The sequence below is a fragment of the Heteronotia binoei genome, chromosome 2 (assembly GCF_032191835.1).
Source record: "Heteronotia binoei isolate CCM8104 ecotype False Entrance Well chromosome 2, APGP_CSIRO_Hbin_v1, whole genome shotgun sequence".
In the NCBI taxonomy this organism is placed as follows: domain Eukaryota; kingdom Metazoa; phylum Chordata; class Lepidosauria; order Squamata; family Gekkonidae; genus Heteronotia; species Heteronotia binoei.
Genome location: NC_083224.1, coordinates 68,081,169 through 68,107,498, shown reverse-complemented (window position 1 = coordinate 68,107,498; position 26,330 = coordinate 68,081,169). Strand labels below are relative to the sequence as shown.

At 43.1% G+C, this 26,330-nt stretch overlaps 1 protein-coding gene across 1 annotated transcript in view; it reads right to left on the bottom strand.

Annotated features, from left to right (window-relative positions):
* Window positions 1-484: 484 nt before the first annotated feature.
* Window positions 485-26,330, bottom strand: part of INKA2 (inka box actin regulator 2) — a 36,300-nt gene continuing 10,454 nt past the window's right edge. Inside the window, exon 2 of the mRNA XM_060231230.1 lies at window positions 485-2,419. Within this exon, the coding sequence (XP_060087213.1) occupies window positions 1,376-2,419 (1,044 nt within the window). The 3' untranslated portion in view covers window positions 485-1,375. The remainder of the gene's footprint in view (window positions 2,420-26,330) is intronic.

Here is a 26,330-nt window from a genome sequence, read left to right as displayed (position 1 = left end):
GGCTGTAACTCTCTTCCTTCCTTAATTTTTTGCCATGTTGACCACTGTTTTCCTTGCAAGAGAAGACTGGGGATAATTTCACTTTCCTATCTGCACTATGGGCCTACAACATCCTTGCTGTTTCTCTTATTAAGCAATGGGCCTACCATGTCCTTGCTCTTTTTCTTACTTAGAATGTAAGAAAATAAACCTTTTAAATCATTTCTTGGCATCTCTTGTTAGCCTAAGCTCATGCTGAACTTTAGCTTTTTGAACACTCTCCCTACAAGCACTCCAGCTCAAGATCAAAGTGCTAACATCTGGGTTCTAGATATTTTCAGTGATGTAAGTAAGATGGAATATAGCATAGATGGACCAATCTAATTGTAACTATGGTCCTTTTTGTTATATCTCTTTAGGCTTCTGTTCCACCTGCAGACTTAAAATTCAAGTAGAATTATTCAACAGATTTCCCATAATGTACAAACAATTCCACCAAACCACATTTGGAGACAGGAACATCACTTTATTAATACATTCTTGGAGAACTGACTGCTGGAGAACTAATTATCACAAGATTAAATCTATACACAAGAAATGCAAACAAAACTAGGGAAGGGCCTATTGCAACTTGGGACCTCAGTGTGGAATCTGAGTTTTAAGGCTTTGAGGGCAACATGAAGGGGTGAAGAACTTTTGGTAACCTCACAGTGGCAGCAGTGGGATGGCTACTCACTATACAACACTCCTCAGACACACCCAAGGACAGTACAGACCACAACTGGTGAGCCAGAGATAATACTTTAGAAAAGAGCAATCAGTACTCAGTGCAAAGACTGGGCCAAGCCAATTTCACTCAGCCATTGTTCGAGTCCTGCAGTGAGAGAAACTCAAGCCTCACTCTCAATCAAACCATCAAGCGCTTATTCATTTACCTGGTTCATTATCCAGGATTTAGTGCACACAAGGAAAAGCAGAATTTAACACACACAAAAATGAAACACACACACAAACACACATTGATTTCCTAACATTCTGTTACTACCTGAATTAGAAATGAACTGAATACGTGTTGGTGGAAAACGAAAAGCCTCTAGGTTGGAGATGGTAAAACAGAGGAATTGACTAATTAAGACACTCCTCGGCCCTCAAACTGGGAAAGATTATCACAAGTTTCAGCTCTGGAGAGATTCTGCACTTAATGTGTTTTCCTTTCTTAAACAGGCATAGTTCTATTTAAAGCAGTATTTGTGGATGTGATTTGTGCCAACTGTCTGTTTCTAGGGACATCATTGCTTTCTCCTCATCCAAATCAAAGCATGGCAGATATCTCTCATATTTTTCCCACTCTGGCTTGTGACAGACCAGTTTGGCAAAGGAGATGACCTACTGGAATTCAGACCCACACAGCTGTGTTAAAATCAAACCCTGACTGATTGTGGTCTATTGCATTGTGGGTCTTCTTGGCACAATGTTTGGTCTTGGCCTTGCTGGTTTCCTTCTTTTGGCACCTTTCGGCTTTGTCATGAGTGTTTGTTATGTTCCCATGAACTGGGAAGTAAAAAGTTCCCTTTTGTTTGTTTACTTTTTTGGGCCTCTTTAAGATTTCAGCCTCTTTGTCTTCTGTTGGCAGCCAGCAAGGCTTCTCCTTTAGCAATCTGTCTCGATCTGGTCGGACGCTTCTTAAGAATTTTTTGAATATATTGGCTGTGAGGGAAAACTTTCTGTAGAACTCCTGGGATTTACTGCCTGATAAAGTCTCATTCTTTTCCCCTTTCTTGTCTATCTCCGGCAAATCCAACCAGTTCCCAACCAAATCAGCAAAGATGTTGTCGCCCAAGACTAGAGGCTGTCGGTTCCTGCTTTGAGACATTAGTGAAGAAGTCCAATCATTGGTCTCATCAGAGAACTGACACTCTTGACATCCAAATTTACTCTCAGACAGGCTGCTTGTATCATGAGAAAACCAGCTTCTAGACATATGCTCACTGGACGATTCAAGTGTCCTTGGTGAGTGGTACTCTGCTGTGCTCACTGTTGATGAAGGTCCGCTGGCATGACAGCAGTCATCACTGCTGACGCTACTAAGGGATGAAGTCATGTGCCCGTGGGTACTATGTGGCAAAGCAATGTGGTAAAGTGGGCTGGTGGGCTGTGGCATCTGAGCAGAGCATATAAAAGTTGACGAGCTGCAGCTCTCCAAAGAACTCTTTCCCGGCAGTTTCTCACCCTGCCTGCCAGCTTCACATCTTAACCTTGGTATTTCTTTATTGCTCTGACAATACTGATGCTGGCCAATTCCTGAAACCTGGTTTGGGTTGCTTGAAATCTCCAGCTGCTCCAAGGCTGTCTGGACCTGGAGGAGTTTCAGCTCTTGCAGGGCACCCATCATGGAGTTCATCTGTTCATGCAGTCCGTCCCCAACCTCCTTCATAGATAACTGTTGGGAGAAGAAAAGAACACTAAATGAATGCTGAGAAGAAACAGAGGGGGAAAGGACACATTTCAAAGACAATACAGAGAGAACTGTTACCACTTGTGCTCTGCACCACTTGTGAGTCGTAAATGGAGCTAACTATCACACATTAGAGCAGATTTCCTTCCTTTTTTCTTTTTTTGCAGGCATATGCAGCTGTCAAACTGTCATAAGTGTGTCTGATAGCACATATAAAACAATAATATAAGATTTGGCAAATATATTAGGATTTCATTATCCTATCTCTGCCTCTTATGATCTGACTGCATTAGAAACATAAGACTTCACATCAGTTTCACTATGATCCCATGACACACAATGAATCACATGTATTATTACAAAGAATCACCCACCAAGGATATTTCAAAGTGGTAAACCCAAATATTTGCAGAATTGAAGCATCAAGCTTAGGAAACACACAAAAGGCTCTTTTCAGAAACCAGACCTGTCATAGTTAACACTGGACTAGTTCTCACAAACAGCAGACAAAGGGGTAAGTCTTTGAGTACCCACTTCAAATTGCAGCTGGAGGTTCACATGGTCAGTTAAATCTTTCTTCATATAAAATATCCACTACACCTGCACACCAGGAAAAGGGGTAGCCTGCTATTTCTCCCTATCCTGCTTGATCTTATATATCTATCTAGCTCTATCTATTGATGGGAGGCCAGTCCAGCTGTGCCCTGGAAGATCTGGACCTAGCATTGCAAGCCATAGTGAAATGGTTCAGGCAGTCGACTGAAATTGAATCCAGTGAAGACAGAGGTCCTGTGCCTAAGTTGCGATGGCCTGGGAAGGAAGATCACTCTGCTGGTCTTTGATGGGACGCCATTGGCACCAGCTTCAAAGGTCAATAGCTTAGGGGTGCTCCTGGAGCCTTTACTGACAATGTAGGCCCAGGCAGCAGCCACTGCCAAATCCGCATTTTATCTTCTCAGGTGGATAAGGCAGTTGGTTCCGTACCTAGAGCGCAATGACTTGGCAACAGAGATCCATGTGACAGTCACCTCGAGAATAGACTACTGCAGCACCTTCTACATGGGGCTGCCCTTGACTCAAATTTGGAGGCCGCAGCTGGTGCAAAACACGTCAGCCAGGTTGTTAATGGAGTTACCTGTACGGGAGCACATTCAATCTGTTCTGGAAACATTACACTGGCTGCCTCTGGTGTTCCGGATTCGTTTCAAGGTGCTGGTCATAACCTTTAAAGCCCTCTATGGCCTGGGACCTATCTTTGGGACTGCCTTTCCCTATATGTATCCCAGAGAGCACTATGTTCAGTGTCCCAAAATCTTAAGATCATCAAACCGAAAGAAGCTTGATTATCCATCACCAGAGCCAGAGCGTTCTCAGTGATAGCCCCCCTCTGTGGAATGTCCTCCCTGAAAACATCAGGGCCCTGCAGGACCTGCCACAGTTCCACAGGGCCTGTGGAATTGTTTAAACTTGCTTTCAACAGTTAAGGGGAGATGGTTATTATTCCACAGCACCGGCAATCTCACTGAACTGAAACCAGAAACACTGGAATAATCAGAATATCAATGTGCATCTTGGACTTAATGACTGTAAAATGTAGGGAAATTATTTTATAGTATATCCTGTTTTAAAATTTTATGTTTTTTTTAAAAACTGTTGTGAGCCACCGTGAGCCCATTAAGGGAAGGAGGAATATAAATTTGATAAAATGAAAAAAATAAATACGCAAGGAATGTTTTTACACAGGGTACATTCACACACTAAATAATGTGCTTTGCAACTGGATTTTTATTGTGAAATAATGGCAAAATCTACTTGCAAACAGTTGCCATATGAAAGCACCCACAGAGAAGCATTTAATGATGTAAGTCTCCCTAGCTGCAGGTAGGGTTGCCATCCTACAGGTGGGGCCTGAAGATCTCCTGCTTTTATAACTGATCTCCAGCTAGCCCAAATCAGCTGCCCTGGAGAAAATGGCTGCTTGAAGGGTGGACTCTATGGCATTGTACCATGTTGAGGCCCCTCCCCTCCTCAAACCCCACTCTCTCCTGGCTCCACCCCAAAGTCTCTGAGTATTTTCCAACACAGGCCTGGCAACCTATACAGTGGTGTACAGTCCAGGTACTATTTCATTTGCTGTTTGTGATAAGAGGGTCATCGTGTTGGGCCTTACTACTATAATTCAGGCTAAGAAATGACACAAAAATACAATCACATTGTCATCAAAGATTTCAGGTTTTCACGGCTGGTAACATCATTAGGGTTTGTAGAATCTTTTGGGCTCAAGTGCCGTGTTCTACTGGAGAAAGTTTTCCTTCCAGACGTTTTGTTCTCAGCTGTGGAGAACATCCTCAGTGGCGTTGCAGCCGGAGCAGGCACTCTGACCTTCTTGAGTGGGCAGTCAATCCACAGCAGCCAAGAAGTTCAGAGCGCCTGCTCCGGCTGCAACGCCACTGAGGATGTTTTCCGCAGCTGAGAACGAAACGTCTGGAAGGAAAACTTTCTCCAGTAGAACACGGCACTTGAGCCTGAAAGATTCTACAAACCCTAAATCACATTGTCAACTAACAGTAATTTCTTTAAAAGTTCTTATTTCTTAAAAATGTTATAAAGTATATGTTAACAATGGTCATGCCTAGAAGAATTTTTTTTTTAAAAAAAAATTGCATGCCCACGTTAAACTAGTTGGCTATTTTCTCCTGCTTCTAAAACCCTCCACACTTCCCTGTCACTGTACAAGATTACTTATGGAAGAACTGGATCTCATTCCCAGTGTGGCATCATGAAACAAACGAGCCATGCTTCCTAACAGCTGCTGCTACTCATTCTTTTCCCTCTGTTGCAGGGCTGATGGAAAAGATGGAACTCTTTGATGTGCTGAGGTTTGCAGCTGGGTTCACAAAGGCACACAAAAGCCTGTAAGTCTGTATCTGTTATCACCGTACAGTGTTCAAAAGCTCCTTGCAATCTTTTGGGGGAGCTTTCTATGTTGCAGCTGTCCCTTTAACACCTGTGTGCACGGCTGGCAATGACATCACCATGCATTATCTGTCATCATTTCGGTACATTAGCTCAGCTGCCTGCCATGTGCTGTTTCCCTGGGAGCAGAGAACGCAAAATCTCATCAGATGAGATCGAAAAAGCTAGCATTCTGCAGAAACCTTGCTTCAAAAACAGTTAAGCGCACCCACAAACATGAAACTACTTCTCCAATAATTTAGGTCCAAAATCAGACACAAGGAAAACCAGTAGAAGCTGAGAAACTGCCTGTCAGCCAGACTTCAAACTAATAGCTTTCAGGTTTAAACAGAGAATGTCTCCCTAACTTCTGACTGCATGCACACATCTCCCTTCTTGACTAGTTTTAAATAAAATCCCCAGTACAGTTATGTCACCTTTAACACAAATAACATCCATATTCCTGCAACGAAACAGCTCTTATGTTACCACACACAGAACCTCCTGGGGGCCCATCTGTTCTCTAAGCCTTAGCAAAAACTATCACCTTACCTCTTTCCAGATTTCCTGTTACACGCCTCTTTCGTCCTAACCTTTCCTGCTGTATTAATGGAAGCCCCCTTTTATCTGGAGCTTTGCAAAGCTGGCTTTGGAAACAGCTTGGGCCCTCATTGGACACTTCCCATCAAATCCCCTCACAGGCCAAGTGGTGTAATCAAGCAACGATGATTGACAAAGGGTCCTGCAGTAATGACTGGGGCTGATTGGAAAGTCAGCATATGCTAGATGGCTGTGCTGTTCACTTCATTGATTCAATTAACTCCCCCACATTGGGGGAAGAAGGGGGAGGGTATCATCACAATGCATGCCTCATGTGACAAGGACCTATTAGGAATTATTAATATTTCAGAGGTGCTCATTCCCAGCTTTCATCTCAGGGGAACAAATGATTACAAATGCAATGTTTAATTGTTCAATTATCTGGATTTTGCATCCCCACTACTGTTACTTGTGTTTAATTCCTAATTTGGGAAAATGCCCATCCCTCTATTTTCCCCCACAAAGGGATCATACCACAATGGCAGAATATATGCTTTGCATGTATGTGATTCCCAGATTTTACCCTCAGAACTTCTATTTGAGGCTGTGGTAGTACTACAGAGTTTTGAGCTACTTGGGATGAAGTAGCTAGGTGTTGGTGAGACTACAGAGACCTAAATTCAAGTCCCTCCTCAGTCCTGAAGTTCAAAAGAGACCTTGAGTCAATCAAAAGGGACCTTGAGTCAATCAAAAGGGACCTTGAGTCAATCAAACAATGACTTCATATGGTCATTGTGAGGAGAAAGAAGGCGTCTCCTCCATCATTCCGTGCTTCTTTGAAGAAAGGTGAGATAAAAATGTAACTACAAATATAATAGCTTTGGGGAGAGGCTGTGCCTTGGTGGCAGAAAGTCTCCAATTTAATCACTCCTTGGTATCTCCAGAAAAAGAACACTGACTTTGTTTGCACTCCGATTGCCAATGGGCAATCACTAGTTCACATTATCCTTGCCCAATACCTAGACATTTCCCACCTATAAACAATATTCTACTATAAACTACTACTTCTACCACAATCACTCCTAATTATAGTAACTCCCACAGTTGCCCACACAAAAGCCAAAAGACCAAAAATTAAACTGACAATTCCCCCTCCCCCTGCCACCACCAAATAATGCTTCAGGGGATACTTGCAACTGTGATTTGTCAAAAGTAATAATATTTTTCCCATTTTGCGTTTATGGTGATATAATTTCATGTTAAGCCTGCAATGCAGCATAAAACCTCAAAGAGAGAATCAGCACGATGCAGCCAGTGGTGCTCTAGCAAAAGTTATGCAAGGATGTTGCATAACTCACCCTACAGAATATCTGAAGGCACTTGATCTTGTCAGTACGATAGACACCAAACTGAGAAATCCACTAAAACTTCTCAAGACCAATAAATATAACAGCTAATTAACAGTTTCTTAAGCATTAATTGTTGTATACTTCTAGTTACCAGCCCTATATGGCCGAGGACCTACCTACCTAAGGGACCGTCTCTCCCCATATGAGCCCCAGAGGGCACTGAGGTCATCTGGGAAAAACCAGTTGAATATCCCTGGGCCAAGGGAGGCCAGACTGAAAGCCACCCGGGACCGGGCCTTCTCTATTACTGCTCCATTACTGTGGAACCAACTCCCTGAGGAGGTGAGGGCCCTACGATGTTTAGAGGGATTCCGTAGGGCCTGTAAGACCCACCTTTTCAAGATGGCCTTCAACTAGCGAAAAACTGTGACAAATCTAGATATGCTGCTAGAAATGCTTTTATTCCTGAAATGTTTTTACTTCTGAAATTTATTGAAACCTGTTTTAACGCCATACTGTTATGTTAATTTTAATATTCTGTAATTGTTTTAACTATTTTATAAGTATAAGTGATGTAATGTGTGTTTTATGTTGTGAGCCGCCCTGAGCCTGCCCCGGCGGGGAGGGCGGGATAGAAATAAAAAATTATTATTATTATTATTATTATATATGGATAATTGGATCCAACTGACAAAATGATCCCACTACACAGACCCTTTTTGTGACTATAAACTGCAAACATCTAGAAAGTTACAGTGTTTTCTCAAGCCTAGTTTGTTGTTATAACGTCTGCACAATAGATGTGAACATCTAGCATTTCCTTTCAGTTGGAAAAATCACATGCTACAAAATTTGCCTTCTGACTAAAAACTTTCACCCAAAGAGTCCTTTGTTGTCTTGATGTTAATAAATCTGAGGACCCGTTTGGACATAACTTTGTTGCTGATATTGTAACAGTGAAAATCACTTGGATCTGTGAATATGTGAGAAAAAAAGCATCCACAATGCTAATAAAGAGATCTAATCTGTGCTCACATCCAAATTCTCAAATTAACCCCAGCATAAAGAGAACTGATTGCTGGTGAGATATGACTTGCTCTAAATATGACACTTCTAACAAACTCCAGGGGGACAATCTTGTTAGTCAATTGCAGACAAAACAACAAAGTTCTGTGTCATCTTAAAGACCCATGCACTGAATACCATAGCCCACTTCGTTTAGGCTTCCCAAATCCCCCGCCTTGCCTGGGGACCCCCGATTTGGAGCCTTCTCCCCTCTGCTAGCCAAAAATCTGGAAAGCGGGGGGGAATGGCGGCCCTTCCCACCCAGCCCCGATCTCAGCAGCTTCTCCTTGCCCTTCCCTTCCCACCCAGCCCCAATCGCAGCAGCCTTTCTTCAGTTTTCCCAGGCTGCTTCCCGCCCTAATCAGCTGGCTGGCGGGGGGGGGGAGAGGGAGCCCCGCCCGCAAAGGACCATGTGCGTTTGCACCTCCAGAGGCTTGACTTCAATTTAGGATGGTGTGTCTGTGAAGAAGCTGGCAGCAAATGGTGAGTAGCGAGGCTGATCCACTGCTTCAGACTGGCCAGAAAGGGGGGGGGGGGAGAGAGAGGGAAACGTCTTCATTATTCCCTATGTGATCGATTCTCATAGGGTATAATGGGGAATTGTTCTGGAGGTTGCGTGGGCTCTGGGGGAGCTGTTTTTTTTAGCTAGAGGCAACAAATTTTCAATATAGTATCTAGTGCCTCTCCCCAAAGTACCCCCCAAGTTTCAAAACGATTGGACCAGGGGGTCCAATTCTATGAGCCCCAAAAGAAGGTGCCCCTATCCTTCATTATTTCCTATGGAAGGAAGACATTTAAAAAGGTGTGCTGTCCCTTTAAATGTGATGGCCAGAACTCTCTTGGAGTTCAATTATGCTTGTCACACTCTTGTTCCTGGCTCCGCCCCCAGTGTCTCCTGGCTCCACCCCCAAAGTCCCCAGATATTTCTTGAATTGGACTTGGCAACCCTAACTTCGTTACATGCAAATTACACAGATGTACACAGAAACCTACAGGGGAACAAAGTGCATGTGCAGAGACTATTACAAAGGGAGGACAATAGGCCCAGCATTCTGAGCGTAGATGTTTTATATTGTTTTACAGAGCAAAGATGAAAACAAGATCCAGTCAGAAGGGTAAACAATCCAGTAAAATGGGTGTTGCCCACTTCCAACTGATAATAAGAACTCAAGTTCTCTTTCCACATATCTAATTATTAACTTATACTTCTTTCCTCAGACTCTGTGCTCCCTTCTGTTCACTTAATTGGGCAGACATTCCATTTTTAAAAAATAAGCCTGTTTGCCTTCCTTGACTTGAATCATTAGCCATGCAGGCATTCTTTTAGACTTGGCAGTGCCTTTTCTAGCCTGGGTGATAACATTCTCTCCTAGCTTCAGTTAGGTGGTTTTTAAATAGCTGCCAAGTATCTTTTAGGGATCTGACTCTCTTGTGTTTCCCTTTCAGCTTCCTTCTAACTATTCCCCTCATCTATGTAAAGCTGTCTCTTTTGAAATCAAATGTTTTGGTTTTGGACTTTAGGGGTCACTTTTCATTGACACGAATGCTGAACTAAATAGCATTTTGGTTGCTGCTCCTAACTGGTACAACTGCATATGCATCTTGTATCACTGTTCACAACCAAGTCCAAGATCACTATCCCTCTGATTGGCTCTGTGACCTGCTGTTCCAGTGCACAATCATTCATTTATGATGTTTAGGAATCTTATTTCTACAGCATGACTCAAGCACACATTTACCCAGGCAATGTGAAGGCAGTTGAAGTTCCCCAATAGCACCACAATATCTGTTTCAGTCACCTCCCTTACTTCCTTCTCCATCTTCAGCCTTAAGGATTTGATTGGATGAACAATAACACACACCCAGGGGTCATTTTGTAGAAAAATAGGTGGCAGAGCTCATTAGCATAACTCATTAGTTTATGCCGCCATCCCCACCAAAAGCAACCTGATGCAAAGGAGAGCCCTGGGCAAGCGAGGCCTGCTTGGGCTGGCTAGAGATCCAGCCAGCCCAAGCAGGCCTCACTTGCCTGGGGCTCTCCTGGGCTGCCCCCCTCCCAGTGAAAAGGCCAGTAAGCCACCCGCCACCCAAAATCACATAAGAAGTGGAGAAAGGGTGGTGTAGGCTTCTCCAGGGGTTAATGTGGGCTGCTGGGGGTATGGCAAAGCCCCTGGTGGTTGGCTGGCTGGTTACCCACTCTCCTAATCCAGGAATTGTTATGCGGCTGCACCTACTATTCAATGGACAAGGTAGGTGGGGAGGAGGAGGGGAAACCCTCAGAAAGGTTCAGGAGGTGCACTACTGTGAGCTCCTGCTGAATCTGAGGCCTGCACACACCTACTTTTAAATAACCCTTAGGGCCCAGTACTTATGTCACTTCTGTTGAGGGTGTTCATTCTCTTAAAGTTTTCTAACTTATTTGACTCTATGCCATCTCTGATATACAATTTCCCCAACACATTCCTCCCTGGCTTGCTTGTAGAGTTTATATCCAGGGATAACTGTAGTCCATTGATTTTTTCCTCATTCTATCATGTTTCTGAGGTACCCACTATATCTAAACTTAGCACCAATAACTCCAGGTTTGCATATTTTGAACGGAAGCTTTTAACATTGCTGTTTCTCTCCACAACAACCCCCACCTCCCTTGGCCCTTTTGTCTACACACATAGCTATCTTTCACCATCCTACTCCCACTCCTATGTTCTGTTGTGCTCCTACCAATATTGCCCTGAGTGTTTACACTATCATAACCTTTGGAATGAGTAGTCCCAAATCATAGGCTCCCCAATTCCTGTCCACTTTCATCCACAATTAGTTTAAAAGGTGAATTGGCAAAGAATAATAAGAAACGTATATAAAAATGCAAGGAGAGACAATAATTTTGTGCAGTGAATTATCTTCTTCCAGTTCCTACTGAGCCCAAGCCTCTTAATATCAAATCTGTACAAGAATTCAAACTCAGTTTCTTCATGCTGGAGTCTCCTTACGAACCTTCTTGCTGACATATGGCAACCTTAGCTCTTTACTGAATGTCCAGGCAGAATGAAATATCCTTTCACTGGTTTCTGTTTCCATTATAAAACATGTAATTGGTGTCCTTTTATTCCCATACATAGAGGCAATTCAGTTGAGTCAATGGCAAAAGGGCACTGCTGGTATACACTGGCATTTCTTTATTTTCTTCAATTATACCCTGCCTTTCTCCTCAATGGGGCCCAAACTGACACCATTCTTCTCGCCTCCATTTAATTGTAGGGTAGTCTAAGAGCATATGACTGGCTCAAAGTCACCGAGCAAACTTCCATGGCAAAGTGAGGATTTGAAGCTGAGTATCCCAGATCCTAGTAAAGGATATACAGATGGATGAGCTCTTGATGGTATAGCTAAAGTTGCTGGGTCTGGCAATAATTGAACTCAAGTAGATATAAGGACAACACTGGCATGGGATTTTGCAAGGACCTTGTATCTCCACTGGGTGGTGCACTGTTTGATGAAATGATGTGTCAAGTTGTAGGGGGAAGTATCCACAAACAAGTCTCACTCTACTACCCCACAAAGAGTGGGAGAGGCAGAAATGATATAATACCAGAATGAGGAGCAGAGGAGGTTTTAGGTGAGACATATAGATGAAAACAACAGATGCTCTATCCTTACTGGGTCTGTTCTGTAGAAGGTGACTTCTGAGTACCCAACTGGAGTACCACCCCCACAACCCTGCATTGCTTGTTGGCCTTCTGCATATTTTCAGTAAAATGACTTGCTACTGAACACATATGCCAAACTGCTCTTAGTATTAGCACTGAAATGTGATGTAATAGTTCACCGGATGACCACTCACAAACTCACAGACTAAGTTACCATAGAGGGGCATTGTGAGGAGGATAAAACCAGAGAAGTGGTAGCAGATGTATGCCACCATAAGCATCTTGGGAAAGGGAGTGATAAAATGAAATCAATATATTCATTACTGTTTTTAGAAGGATTGCCAGGTTTAGACTCTGAGAGGGTTCATATATCAAGCAGCTGCATCTTTGTCTGTCACAGCAGTTCTGTGACAGCAAAACCCACAATGGAGATGGTGGAGGGGGGCTGGAATGGACTTATTCTTTTAAAAAATCGTTTGTAGAGTTTGCATTTGACACCCCTGTCTTTAGACTATCCAGAGGTTCCTGATATCACTTCACTGGATTTAGACTGATTCACAGACATGGGCAGTGTAATATTTTCAGTCCTGGGTAATGTTCTTGAAAGTCACAAGAGAACCATTGCAAATCTTTAAACATGGAGTGTACACTCCAGGAAGCTACATCGATAGTAGAAGAAGGATTTATACTGAAAGTGTTTATTCAAAAAATTATACTAAAAATTGTACCACTTGTGTACACTTCTGCTGTCAGGACTGTAATCTGGAGAACCATATTTGATTCCCTGCTCCTCCACATGAAGCCAGCTTGGTGATCTTGGGTCAATGACAGTTCTCACAGCACTCTCTCAGCCCCACCTACCTTACAGAGTGTCAGTTGTGGGGAGAGGAAGGGAAGGTGATTGTATGCCACTCTAAGACTCCTTTGGGCAGTGAAAGGCAGGGGTATAAAAACCAACTCTTCTTCTCTTTCTCCACCTCCTCCTCAGTATTGAGATTGCAACTTAATAATGAGAAGCTTCAATATTTTATTTAGGCAAGCCTTACATAACAAGACATAGAGAGTACAAAATGGGCTTTGTAGACAAAGTTCCCTTGAATGCAATAGTGGTACCTCATGAAATTTTAATATATTTAATCAAATCAAGGTACATTTCTCTGAATGCACTGGAAATGTACAATCTCTCTTTTATTAAGACCTTTCCATGGAACCAAACAGGTTATTAAAAAAACACTGCCTAGGTCCAAACTCAAATCTATATTAGTTTATATTCTGTGCCAGAATAGCCATGTTATAAAGTAACAAATAACAAGGATCAAGAAGTTATGGAAAGAAAGGAGGATCTTTACTTTTTTTGCACAGGGAATTTTCTAGTCATTTATAAGTTAGTGCCTCCCCTCCCACACATACATCAAACCTGGCAAGAGCCTGTTTGTGATGCACCTCAGGAATTCAGTCCCCACAAGTCAGATTTGGTTTTGTTTTGAGGCTGTCACCACATCTGTGCTGTCTGGGAGCACACTAATATTTGGGACAGATTGAGGGAAAGAGTAAAATGATAAGTGAATGAGAGACCAAGAGAAGCTTCACATAATTGGAAGGAAGACAGATGTCCAGCTGTTGGGTGAAAGAGGTGTTGTGAGAGGAAGTTATTGCTAAGTGAAACCCTGGGAACAGGAAAAAGGGGCTTGCTGTGGCAGCTTTTAATAATGAGGGGGAGGAAATGGAGCCCTCCATGAACAATATTGGGATTATTGGAAGAGGATGCTATAATCAGCACAAAAGAATTTTAGACCAAGTGACATCATTACAATTGGGGTTTCTGGGGGAAGGAGGGATACAACCATTCAACCAGGTGTTTATATTCAAGCAAATCTTTCACTGAAAAAAGTGTGCCATGTATTCAATTATTCGGGAGGTGGGGGCGGAAAATCAAGTGGACTATCTTTTGGGTACTACTGTGCAAGTTCATCTGGGGGGCACTAAATTGGATCACAGCTGTGATGAAAGGGAAGTTTTTTCCTTAAAAAAAAACAAGCCTGTTCTTCCTGTATAATTATCTTTATTTAGATGTATGCCTTCTTGGGTTGCTTCGCCCAGAGGTTTTCTATGTTCTACTCCAAAGTGCAGCAGTTATGTGGGCTTAGGGATAAGTACTATATGGTCATCATGTTCCTTTCAGGTTTTCCTCAGTTCCTCTGTGAGTATTCCTAAAACCTGCTTTAGTATGATCTTCTTGTCCATATCTGGCAACATTTCTCCTCACTACCCACTCCTACTGCCTCCACCATTACCCCTGCCAGCAGGCCTTTTAAAAACAGGGCTCCCATGATGCCCACCAACACCTTTCCTGGTACCTACCAAATGTCTTTATTGCGGCAGGTGACACTCCTGCCCAGCAGGGCTTCTGATTGGTCATTGGAGCTCTGAATGATTCTACACATTAAACAAATGTTGTTTCAGTGGAAGCTACCACCACAGTGTTGGTTCTGTTCTCCTCGTTCCTGGTGTATCTTTAAATTACTGCTCTTGTCCCCTATGCTTGGGCTTCCTCTGTGTGCAGTGGTTGTGCTTACTACCTTGTGTTAGAACCACAAAGGTGCTCATCGATGCAAAAACATTGTGGACCCCTGCAGTAGTAGATATATCTCAATAGTGTGTTAACAATATAGTAATATAAAGAAAAGAAGATACAATGATTACTCGTTCATTTGTCGTATTTCGATACCTTGATGACACTCTTGTGCTGTGTGATGGGTTATAAATTTAAAAATACTCAGAATAAATCTACAGTCCTTCCCTGGCCCAAGTATTTTGTTGTTATAAAATCAATGAGAACAGTAAACAAATGTATTACAACAACCCAAACAACAAAAGCGAATGGCAGAACGTCAAGATAGCTCTTTCTATTCTTATTTAGACTGACCATTGCAATACAGAGCAACAAGATCCCATTTTTCCCCCTCCAAATAAACTGGAGATGCAACTCCATGTCTTTGATTAACCAAATCTGCATACGTTTGTGTGGGAATAAAAATAATTATTTGAAGAAAGCATGCTTTATTTTAAAAAGCTGTCCACATGTCACAGGAGCCATGATAATAGAAGACAAATTCCCTTCTGTATGAGAGAGAAGGGGACAAGCCTTGTATAACCTGCCATCTGCAGTTTTTATCTATTTTAAATTCTATTTTTTTCTAATTTGCTGCACAATTATTTGGTGATATCTATTCAATCAAAAGTTTTTAATCGATTAGTCAACTAAAAGTTTAATCTCTACTTAATCATACAGTGTTTGTTACAGTAAGAAAATATGTTCTCATTCTTTGGTGCTATAATGAATACCACTTAATTTCTTTTTCAGCAACAGTTAGTGAACATGCCGTTGCCCTACAGCAAGACTTTTCACTATGCATCATTGAAATGCCACACTACTGCTGATAGATTACTATAGTATAGTGATAGGAGAATATTCTGGAGTTTTAATCATCTGAATGAATCCTATGACTAAATTTAAAAGTATGTGATGCAAAGGCGTAGCTATGCAAGAACAACTTTCACATTTCCACTAAACTGGATTTGCTGAGCATTTACATATATCCTCAGAGCTGAATGATTTGTGGAGTGTCAAGGAAAAAGCATGATTCCTGCAGAGTGATTCAGAGCTAACGAGTTTCAGATCTTCTTGGGACTAAGTGTACCCTGGGTAATTCTTTGTGGCCTGAAACAGGCCAAAGGGAATTTAGCCAAAGGGTGCTAATCCCATTTCTCTGCAAGATAATCTGCCAAGGCTTTTACCTTTTAGACATATGAGTCAAAGGTATTCTAAGGTTGGCGCCAAATGGATAAGCTACAAACCACATTTTCATGACCTGAGAAGGTACAGTTAAGACAAGGAAGCTGACTCAGCTTTCCTCTTGGACCAGACCACATCTGACTAACATACAAAACTACTCTCTATCTGTTACTCTCAATTACTGACACAAGTGCCCCACTGCAGCTACCAAGCAATCATGCCAAATCAGTCCAGGGTTCCTTCTCATTAATCTCAGTCCCATTCAAATATCAACTCTGGGTACAGCTTTCTCAGTTTCAACCACAGCAGAAAAATTAGGACATGACATCTAATTAAGAAGGTTGTTGGTAAAAGAAGGGCTGGTTGAGATGGAAGGCTGTGTTTGCAGTTTTGGCCATGTAGTTGAGAAGCCAGACCCAGTGGGTTTTTGATGGCGTTAGAGGATTTTCCTGCTAGTGCTCCTGTCAATGCCCAAGTTGAACTCTGGAATGAGAAGATGACCTGGGCAGTTGCCCTGACCTTGATAGCCCAGGCAAGCCTGATTTCATCAGATCTTGGAAGCTAAACAGGGTTATTCAGCCACTTCTCTGAATATCCTCCAGGCCCACAGTAGGGGTCAATCACCAGAGACCAGTCACCATAACTTTCAGCAGGACTTTTTGGGTAGAAAAAGCCCAGCAGGAACTTATTTGCATATCAGGCCACACCCCCTGCCACCAAGCCAGCAGGAACTGTGTTCCTCTACATTCCTGTTCAAAAAAAGTCCTGACTTTTATGTGCACACACACAACCCCTCCAAAAAAAATAAGAGAGAAAGAAATGACCCAGGCAGTAGACATAATTGCTCCCAGGCACCATCTCTCAGCAGTTAGTCCCCAGGTAGTCCCTTGGTTTCCCGCCAGGATGTGGGCAATGAAAAGACAAGAGAGATGGCTAAAGTGACAGTGGAGGAAGACTGGGGCAAAATACAATAAGACACAGGAAACCCCCTATTTTAAACCGTAATCTGTTACAGTGATGGAGGCAAAGAAACAACTTTTCCATCATCTTTACGTGTGCACAGTGTAGGTCAGTGGAGCTGTTCCGGGTGGTCAGAGGCCTATTCGGATCTGGCCTGCAGGAAGAGATGGAACACTGAGTGGCCCACTGAGACCATTTTGCTCAGCACTTTGCAGATAAAATCTCTTGCATCCATTTCGACTTGGCCTCTGTGTTAGAGGCAACAGGGTTGAATAGTGCCAGAGTGCCAATTTGTCCAATTGTTTGAGACAGTTTTCAGTTTCTTAAGCTTGAGATGTGGACAGGATCCTTGGAGGTTTGTGGCCTACCACCTGCTAATATCACTTCTACCCTTCCTGGTTACTACATCTTCCAGTGGGGTTGGCTGACAGGATTTGAGAGGTAGCTAATGCTTCCTTAAGAGAGGAGTTGGTTGGCCCAGCATTCAAACAGGCTATGGTGCATCCACTCCTAAAGCCCATGACCCTTGACCCAGTCATTATCACCAGTCTCAAATGTTTGATTTTTGAGCAAGTTGATTGAATGGTGGCTAAACAAAGGACAAGGCAAATGATCTAAATTCCTTCCAGTATGGATATAGACCTGGTTATGGGACTGAAACCATCTTGGTTCTCCTGATGGGTGACTTGCACCAGGAGTTGGAAAGAGTGAATATAGGTCTGTTGATTCTCCTGGACCTTTCTGTGGTATTTGATGCCACTGATCTTGATATCCTGGACCGGGATTGGGAGGCACCATTCTGCAGTAGTTGGTCAGAAGGTGGTGCTAGGGGGCTGCTTTTCAGTCCCTGGGTTTTTGGCCTATGGGGTTCCACAAAGTTCCATCTTATCCCCATGTTCTTTAGCATCTACAAGAAACTGCTGGGTGAGGTCATCTGGAGATTTTGGCTGGCTTGTCATCAATATGTGGATGACACTCCGTGCTATCTCACAATTCCAGGTGATCCCGGGGAGGCTATAGAAACCCTGAACCAGCATCTGTAGGCAGTTTTGGAGAGGATGCTGGCTAATAAAATTAAGCTTAATCCCAACAAGACAGAAGTGCTACTGGTGGATGGAAAGCCTGATCTGGGATTTAAGTTATCACTCATTCTGGATGGGCTGTACTTTCCTTGAAGGAACAGGTCCATAGTCTATGTTCTTGGACCCAGGCCTACTGCTGGGTAAGTAGATGGCAGCTGTGGCCAAGAGTGCCTTTTACCAGCTTTGACTGGTTTGCCAGCTGTGATCTTTTCTGGCCACTGTGGTCCATGCCCTGGTTACACCTAGATTAGATCAATGCTGCCTTGAAAAGTGTTCAGAGATTTCAACTGGTACAGAACACTACTGCCAAGATGTCAACTGGAGTGGGTCATAGGGACCATATCCCTCCAATCTTGGCCTATCTATACTGGTTTCCAATTTGTTTCCAAGCACAATTCAATGGCTGGTCTTGAAGGTTTATATAGTTTGGGATTAACATACCTGAAGGACCACCAAATCCTTTATGAATCTTCTCAACATTATGGTCATCTCTGGAGGCCCTACTTTGGGTGTTCCTGCCTTCTGAAATGAGGCAGGTGGCAACCCAGGAGAGGGCCTTCTCAGTCATGGCACCAAAACTGCAGAACTCTCTCCCCAGGGAGAGTCATCTGTTCCTTCCTGTTGCCATCTTCCAACAGCAGGTGAAGACTTTTTTGTTTCATTTGGCATTCCCTCAATGATCCCTCCTTCCATATATTGCGTATGCATTTTCACTCTGTCTTTAACTCCCTTAAAAATGGTTTTAATTATGTATGTTTGAGAGAGCAGTTTTCAGTGGTTTAGAATGTGATTTTATTTTGTGCATTTTAAATTGCTAGCTGCCTTGGTGGTCCTTGTAAGTACAGAAAGCATGATGTAAATTTTGTAAATATTCGTAATAACGTTAGACAGCTAAAGAAAAGTCCTGGGGGGAAAACCATTCTACAGTTATGGGAAGGTTGAGATGTTGACATTGGAAAAAGGTTTTGCCTATGTCCCCCCACCACAAAAACCCAGGTTTTATTAAAAAAAATAGTTTATTTTTATGATAAAAAGGCTGTTCAGGGGAAAGAAGCTGCCCAGGGGTACGTAATATTTTTGGCTCAAGTGCCAGAAGTCTCTCAGTGTCCTCCTGTGAAGATGTTGGTATGAAGGCAATCAAACAGGGCAGCAGGGGTGGAAGTGTTGTATTTGGTCAAAGACTCCAAGAGCCAACTGAGCCACAGTGGCCAGTGCCTCTTGAGCACAGGGTTCCTCCTCAGCAAAAAACAAGCTGGGTGTGCCAGGCAATTTGGCTGCCGTTTGCTTATTTATTTTCCAAGAATTTCTTTTTCAAGAAACTCTTTTGCTTCTGTTTATTTATTCAGAAAATGTTTATGCTGCCTGTCCAGGGACCTGGCCACGGTAGCTAACAAAATAAAAATCATAAAACCAAAACTTGAACTCATATAGAACCCTATCTGAACGCATATCCTGGAACTCTAGCCCTAAACCTGGGAAAGCCCAATTTTCTAAGGGAATATCTCATTGTGTTCCAACGTGGTAGATTATTAGTAATATGGTTCCTATTCATCTCTCTCATTTAATAGTCCCTTTCATTTAAAATCCACATCAGAATATTTCCATTAGAGAAGACTTTCTGAAACTGCTGAAAAAATGTAATTAATTATGTGCTGACTTACACACAGTTATCTTTTGTCCATACAAGTACCCCTGATCTTCCCCTTGTAAGCCTCCTCAGCAAGTATACTATGTGTAACATCCTACCATGGATACAATCAGTGTCAGATTCTGTGATCACATTGACTGGGTGGAGAAAGAACTGCTGTCACAATCAGAGAACTCCTTCTGGCTACAGACCTATCAGTTCATACACAACATTTGCTTGTTTGGATGAAAAATGTAGTGCGAATTGCCCTAACGCTGCAATAAAACGGACACACTCTCTGGCAGAACAATGTCAGGACACAATAATGCCCAGGGTAATGTGATCACTGCAAAGCTCAGAGCCTTTGAAATGCAGTGAAGTAGTTTTCACAGAAGAAATAAAATATGGATTATATTCAGCATTCATTGAAATAAAGGTAAAAGAACAAAGAAAGGGACAGTATACATCTGAAATTTGAACACTAGTGAATGAGTAAAGAGTACATTTCTTTTATCCAGTTTGGCTTCCATTAACTCCTTATCTAGTGAAATGCCTTCCAGCAGGCTCCAATTTTCTTAATATAAAAACTACTATATTTTTCCTTTTGCTCTCTGCTTTAAAGTGCTAAAGAGCCATATTAATAACTGCTGTTTTTCAACTGCTGTTTGAGTCCAGTCCAGACCAATGAAGTTTTATTCAAGGTTTGAGTTTTTGCATGCACTCACATATCTTATGAAGTGTGCCTGCACACAAAAGCTCATACCTTGAATAAAACTTTGTTGGTCTTAGAGGTGCCCCTGGACTCAAACTTTGTCCTGCTGTTTTTCATATTTGCAAAGGAGAACGTCAGTAGTTTTTCTCTCCTAATTCAGCAACTTGAAAACCTGTTTTGCACACCATCTAAAAAATTTTTGAGCTTGCTGGATACCTTTAGAATTCTCACAGGGTGATGGATGCAACCACACACACACACACACAAACACAACCCCCCTCTGATTCTAAGGTTGCCAACCCCCAGGTGGTGCCTGGAGATCTCCCAGAATTACAACTGATCTCCAGATGACAGAGATCCATTCCACTGGAGAAAAAGGATGCTTTGGACAATGAACTCTATGGCATTATACCCTGCTGAGGTCCCTCCCCAAGCTCAGGTCTCTGCAGCCTCCACCCCCAAATTTGCAGGAATTTCCCAAGCTGGAGTTGGCAACCCTCTATTTAACAAGGTGTTTTTAAAATGAACATTATTGCATGCACACAAGATATATATTGAGCAACCTAAGAAACACTCATGTGGCAGAATCTGTCAAATCTCCAATGGCCACTCAGAACTTATTGGGCAAAAGCCCCACCTGGCTCTACCTATTTTCTAAAAACACATGGCAGGTGTCATGGTGCCCACAGGAGTCATGTTAGGGACCCCTGATTGAAACGAATCCAATTTAGTCTTCACATTCTGTTCTTCATTTTAAGACTAAATTTTGGCTTTGCCACCATGCCTGAAACGATTTCCTCTCTACCCACACCTTGGACTACAAAGCTTGAACTATAAAGCTTGCAACTGGAAATAGACTGTTTTGTGATATTTTGCTGATCCTAATAAAGGGTACCAAGAAATTTTTTTCTTTGCATTTGTATTGTAATCTTCTTCACGCCTCAGCTCACACTTGAATGAATGAGAGATGCAGAACATAATCCCAGATGGAGGAGGAAGAGGAGGAGAAGATTGGATTTATACCCAACCCTTTACTACCTGAAGGAGTCTCAGAGCAGCTTACAATCTCCTTTCCCTTCCCCTCCCCACAACAGACACCTTGTGAGGTAGGTGGGGTGAGAAAGCTCTTTCAAGAACTGCTCTTGAGTAGAACAGCTCTATGAGAACTTGTGACTGACTCAAGGTCACACCAGCAGCTGCGTGTGAAGGAGTGGCGGACCAATCCTGGTTTTCCCAGATAAGAGCCCATGCACTTAACCACTACACCAAACTGGTTCTCAGGGTTTCTATGCCAGTAAAATTCTTGTTGATATGACGCTTGACATGCCTGTATATCCCACAACTCCAAGCTTAGTGTTGTGGTCAATTCTAGACTGGCATCTGCAAGATGTAGGTGTGAATTCTCATTCTGTCATGGAATCTTGTTGGGTGAGCTTGGGCCAGTCACTCTCCCTCATCCTAACCTAACTTGGAGGGTTGTTGTGATGACAGAATAGAAGAGAATGATGTTGTAAACCACTTCGGGTACCCCATCAGGCCAATATGTGTGATATAAAAATAAACAAGATGACCAAACATGTATTTTAGCAATGCCTCTTCATAAAATAATACCATACAAACAGGAGGGAACAAAGCAATGAAACAGTGATTAAGGTAGCAAGCACTTCTCTCGGACAGGCATATTTACAAAAAAATATAATAAACTGAAGTGAAAACCAGAGAGCCAGTTTGGTGTAGTGGTTAAGTGTGCGGACTCTTATCTGGGAGAACCGGGTTTGATTCCCCACTCCTCCACTTGCACCTGCTGGAATGGCCTTGGGTCAACCATAGCTCTGGCAGAGGTTGTCCTTGAAAGGGCAGCTGCTGTGAGAGCCACCTCACAGGGTGTCTGTTGTGGGGGAGGAAGGTAAAGGAGATTGTGAACCGCTCTGAGACTCTTTGGAGTGGAGGGCGGGATATAAATCCAATTTTAAAAAAAGAAAACTAAAGGCACAGCAATGTGTGCAGAAATCAGGAGATAAATGGAAACAGTATGGAGTCAGAATCGACTCCCCCCCCCCCAAAGGCCATGTTGAAAAGCCCTGATTTGCCAAACATCTACAATAAATCCTTGCCATTATGAAATGAATGTTGCCCTATCCAAACATGATGTCCAGTTTCCCTGGGTATTCATGTCTGACATCTTTGGCAAAGCTGTTTGCTGACAACAGGCTCAGCTATCCAGTCTCACACATTGGAGCACTGCTTATATCTTTGCAAAGATTATCTAAATACAACTCTGAGTGGAAATAACAAATCCTAATTGTTCTAGCACTTTGTAGAAGCTATTTTAAAACAAAACCTACCCTTGTCTTTTGCAGGCTGTTGCATGTTTTACCATTCCACTCTGATTGTGAGAATGTTAACAACAGAGAACTCTTAAGCATCTGCCAATCCAGTTAGAAGACTGGTCACTTCTAGTCTAGATATGATTTCTTCTAGCCTCCAGGTCACTTTCAGCACATTGCAGGGGTAACAGGTTACTGAGATTTTCTAATGCACTTTCTTTGATATTACCACAGTCTCATTTCTGAGATCTTCTATATCTTTCCTTAGCTCTTCAATGTCTTTTCTAATTTCTTATTTAGAAGCAGTTATCATGTCTCTCACCCCTTTCATCATCCTCGCTTCCATTGCTTCTAATTGCTCTTGCATTTTCTCCATTGAGGCAGTCCTTGCACGGGTTAACTTATGCTCTGACATTTAAAAAAAACACCGAAAATGTTAACCTCTCCAAATTAAATTTAAACTATCAGATTTGATAGAGTAAGGCTTGCCCTTTTCAATAAGCTTAATTTCACCGTCCTCAGAGCCTCCTGGGCTCAGATATTAAATTTTAAAGTTTTTATTTCTTCCAAAATGGCAATTGCAACTTTCTGCTTCCCTTAAAAAAAATTTTCTTTCAAAAGGCTTCTAAAATAATTATCAGCGATAATGTCCAATAGTATTTACCTTATAATTGTCACCTCTGTCAGCTTCACCAATTTTTAATGTGCCGAACACTTTAAAAACTTTGTTTACATTTTGACCTCCTAGCAATGGCTGCCGATGTTTTTCTATGATATTATAGTCCTAGAGTAAACTAGCTGCTTCAATGATTTCCCTTTTCCATCTGACACTTCCTGCTTTTCTTGCCACCAAATCCCATTTTCACTGGTAAAAAGATCTCGCGATGTTTGACATATTGCCTGTGTTGACTGTGAGAGCTGCAAATCTGTGACGATGGGGCTTTTTCACCAAAACCACAAGTAGACAAAACAATAAATTCCTTTCCACTTTTTAGCACTGTCCTTTAAATTTACAAAGTTCAAATTCTGCCCCTTCTCCCTTCTTCTTCCAAGCTTTCTGAATCTCTATTTCCCACCTTTTGATTTTATTTTGTTTAACATTAAATAGTCCCGGAATGAAGATAGTCATTTTCTGCAGTTATCCAGATCCAACATCGGTCTTGTATAGCTTTAGATGTTTAGCATTCTCAAAGAAGGTTAGGATCCTGTCGAGCTTATGTCAAATAAATGACTCTGGAAACTTCTGCAGATGATGAATATGCAACTCGTCTCCGGAGACCTCTCAAAGCCTCTAAGGAGCCCCCCCCCGGGACTCCCTTTTAACCAAGGTAAATCTTCTCAGAGTTTCCTGTGCATATCTTGGACTGATCTCTGACTGAGACATGTAGGCAGTAGGCATTAAATTGCCCTCCACTACCCTGAACAGAAGCCCCAGCCAGCTCCCCTTCTCAGAAGCAATTCAGCTCAGCATTTTCCAACCCCGGAAGTCCCCCTCCTTCCCTTTCTGTCCCGTTCCATCTCCTTCTCCCCCTCCTCCCGCCCGCCCGCAATCACAGCACACCGCCGGCGCCAGGGCAGGGGGGGAGGCGATGGGACAGGAAGGAAAGGGAAGGGGGGGCAGGTGGTGGTGGTGGGCTCAGAGGAGGAAGCAGATATGCTGCGGCTGGCAGGGCGGGGAGGCAACAGGAAGGAAAGAGAAAGAGGTGACAGAGGAGGAGGCAGGCACGCCCAGGCGCAGGAGGGTGGGAGGCAAAGGGACAGGAAGGGAAAGGAAGGGCAGCCGGCAGCAGTGGCAAGCAACGCTGCCCTTGCCTCCTTCCCACTGCTACAGCAGCTTTCCCGGCCGATCAGCTGATTAGTGGGAGGGAGGAGGAGGCGGGGAGGCTGTGCGGGGGGGCAAAGGAGGGAGGAGGAAGCGGGGGGAGGAGGAGGCCCATGGTGGGGAGCGAGGCTGCACGGCCCATGGAAAACAGGCAGTGGCCCACTACCAGTCCCCGGTTCGGGGGCTGGGGACCCCTGATCTATACGTATATATCAAACACTTAAAAAAAATCTGGTTCTTCCTTTAAGGACCTCAGGGCAGCATGCATACTAACCCTCACATACACAATAGCCCTGCAGATAAAGTTAAATTGAAAGAGAGTTTAACTGGGGCAAGGTCAACTAAGCTTCATCTGAGTGGGGATTTGAACCCCTCTATAGCCCTAGGATGATACTCAAAACATTAAGCTCTGGACAAGAAAAGCCTGTACTTCCCAATACTACCAGCACCTTAAGCATTTTGTATGTTCAGCTAATATAATGGGACATAATCCCGCCAGACTGGAACATTGGTAGACAACAATAAAGCCATGACCCTTGCACCAGTGCACCTACTGATCTGTGAATATGTTAAAATGTATTAGGGATTTGCGTGTGTTTGGAATAGAAATAATGGGAGCAAACAATTATAACTCTTTTTTAAAAAATAAACTGCATAGTGCAAATATGCCCATGCCAATATAAAATCACCTGTCGAACATGGTGCAATGTCTATATGTGAAGTTTACCATGCTCTGAGCCTTACTGTTTAGCTAACTGTGCACTTCCTAATAAGTGAAAGTGCCAGCTGAGAGGATCACAACTTCCAAGCACTTGTATCTGGACAATTCCAGTTATCTGAATGAGAGCCAAGTGGAAAGAAATATGAGTATCCCATTGGTTATCAGCTTCCAAGGGGAAACACCCTACTAGAACATGAAAAACGGTATTCCACTCATTCAGATCACGTTTATTTTGGGAATTGTGATCCTGTGGGCATTTGGACAGGCTTCATCTCAGAGACCAGTCTCAGCATATTTATATTCGGGGGGGGGGGGTGTAAGCAGCATTTAACATATAGCTTACCACTTGGAGGCAGGGCTGTATAAGGTTCCTGGGCTGTCTGTCTGTATGGATAAAGGATGCTGATAAGCAGTGCTGGAATAAACCCTGTGGAGGCCCCTAGGCAGTCAAAATCTTGGGGCCTCCTTGCAAATTATCTTAGAATCTGAGCACCTTCCCCATTGCCCATGGCCTCCACTGCAGCCTTCAGGCACCTTCTTAAAAGCCCCTTTGACAAAGCTGTGGGGGAGAGGCAGAGAGAGGCAAACTTGGCAACAATGCCAGCAGCAGCTGCACCAGGCAAGTCAAGCAAAGAGCAGCTCACCTGCTGGCTGCACTTGCAGGCTGAGAGGGCTGGAAACAGGGGGAAACCGGGGGCGGGGGGTGGAGCTGGCCTGGGGCCCCTAAAGGCATGGGGACCCATAGGCCAGTGCCTACTTGGCCTAATTGCTAATCTGGTTCTGCTGAGAGCTGGTTTGGTGTAGTGATTAACTGTGTGGACTCTTATCTGGGAGAACCGGGTTTGATTCCCCACTCCTACACTTGCAACTGCTGGAATGGCCTTGGGTTAGCCATAGCTATTGCAGAGGTTGTCCTTGAAAGGGCAGCTGCTGTGAGAGTCCTCTCAGCCCCACCCACCTTATAGGGTGTCTGTTGTGGGGGGAGAAGATAAAGAAGATTATAAACCGCTCTGAGTCTCTGATTCAGAGAGAAGGGCAGGGTATAAATCTGCAATTCTTCTTCTGACAGGAAAGCCCCAAAACACTGTATGCTTTGCCAGTAACTCTGGTAGTAGTCCACCAGTCTTTGTTCAAATGCTTATAATGCTGAGAAGCAGCAACTTCCAATGTAGATTAAAGTCAGGCTTATTTACACATGGATTTTTCTAGCTGTGTGCCTCCACAGGATTGTTTCTGAATGTCCTTAGGTATGTGATGACATAAGGAAATGTAAAGCAGGATCCATAAACAGAC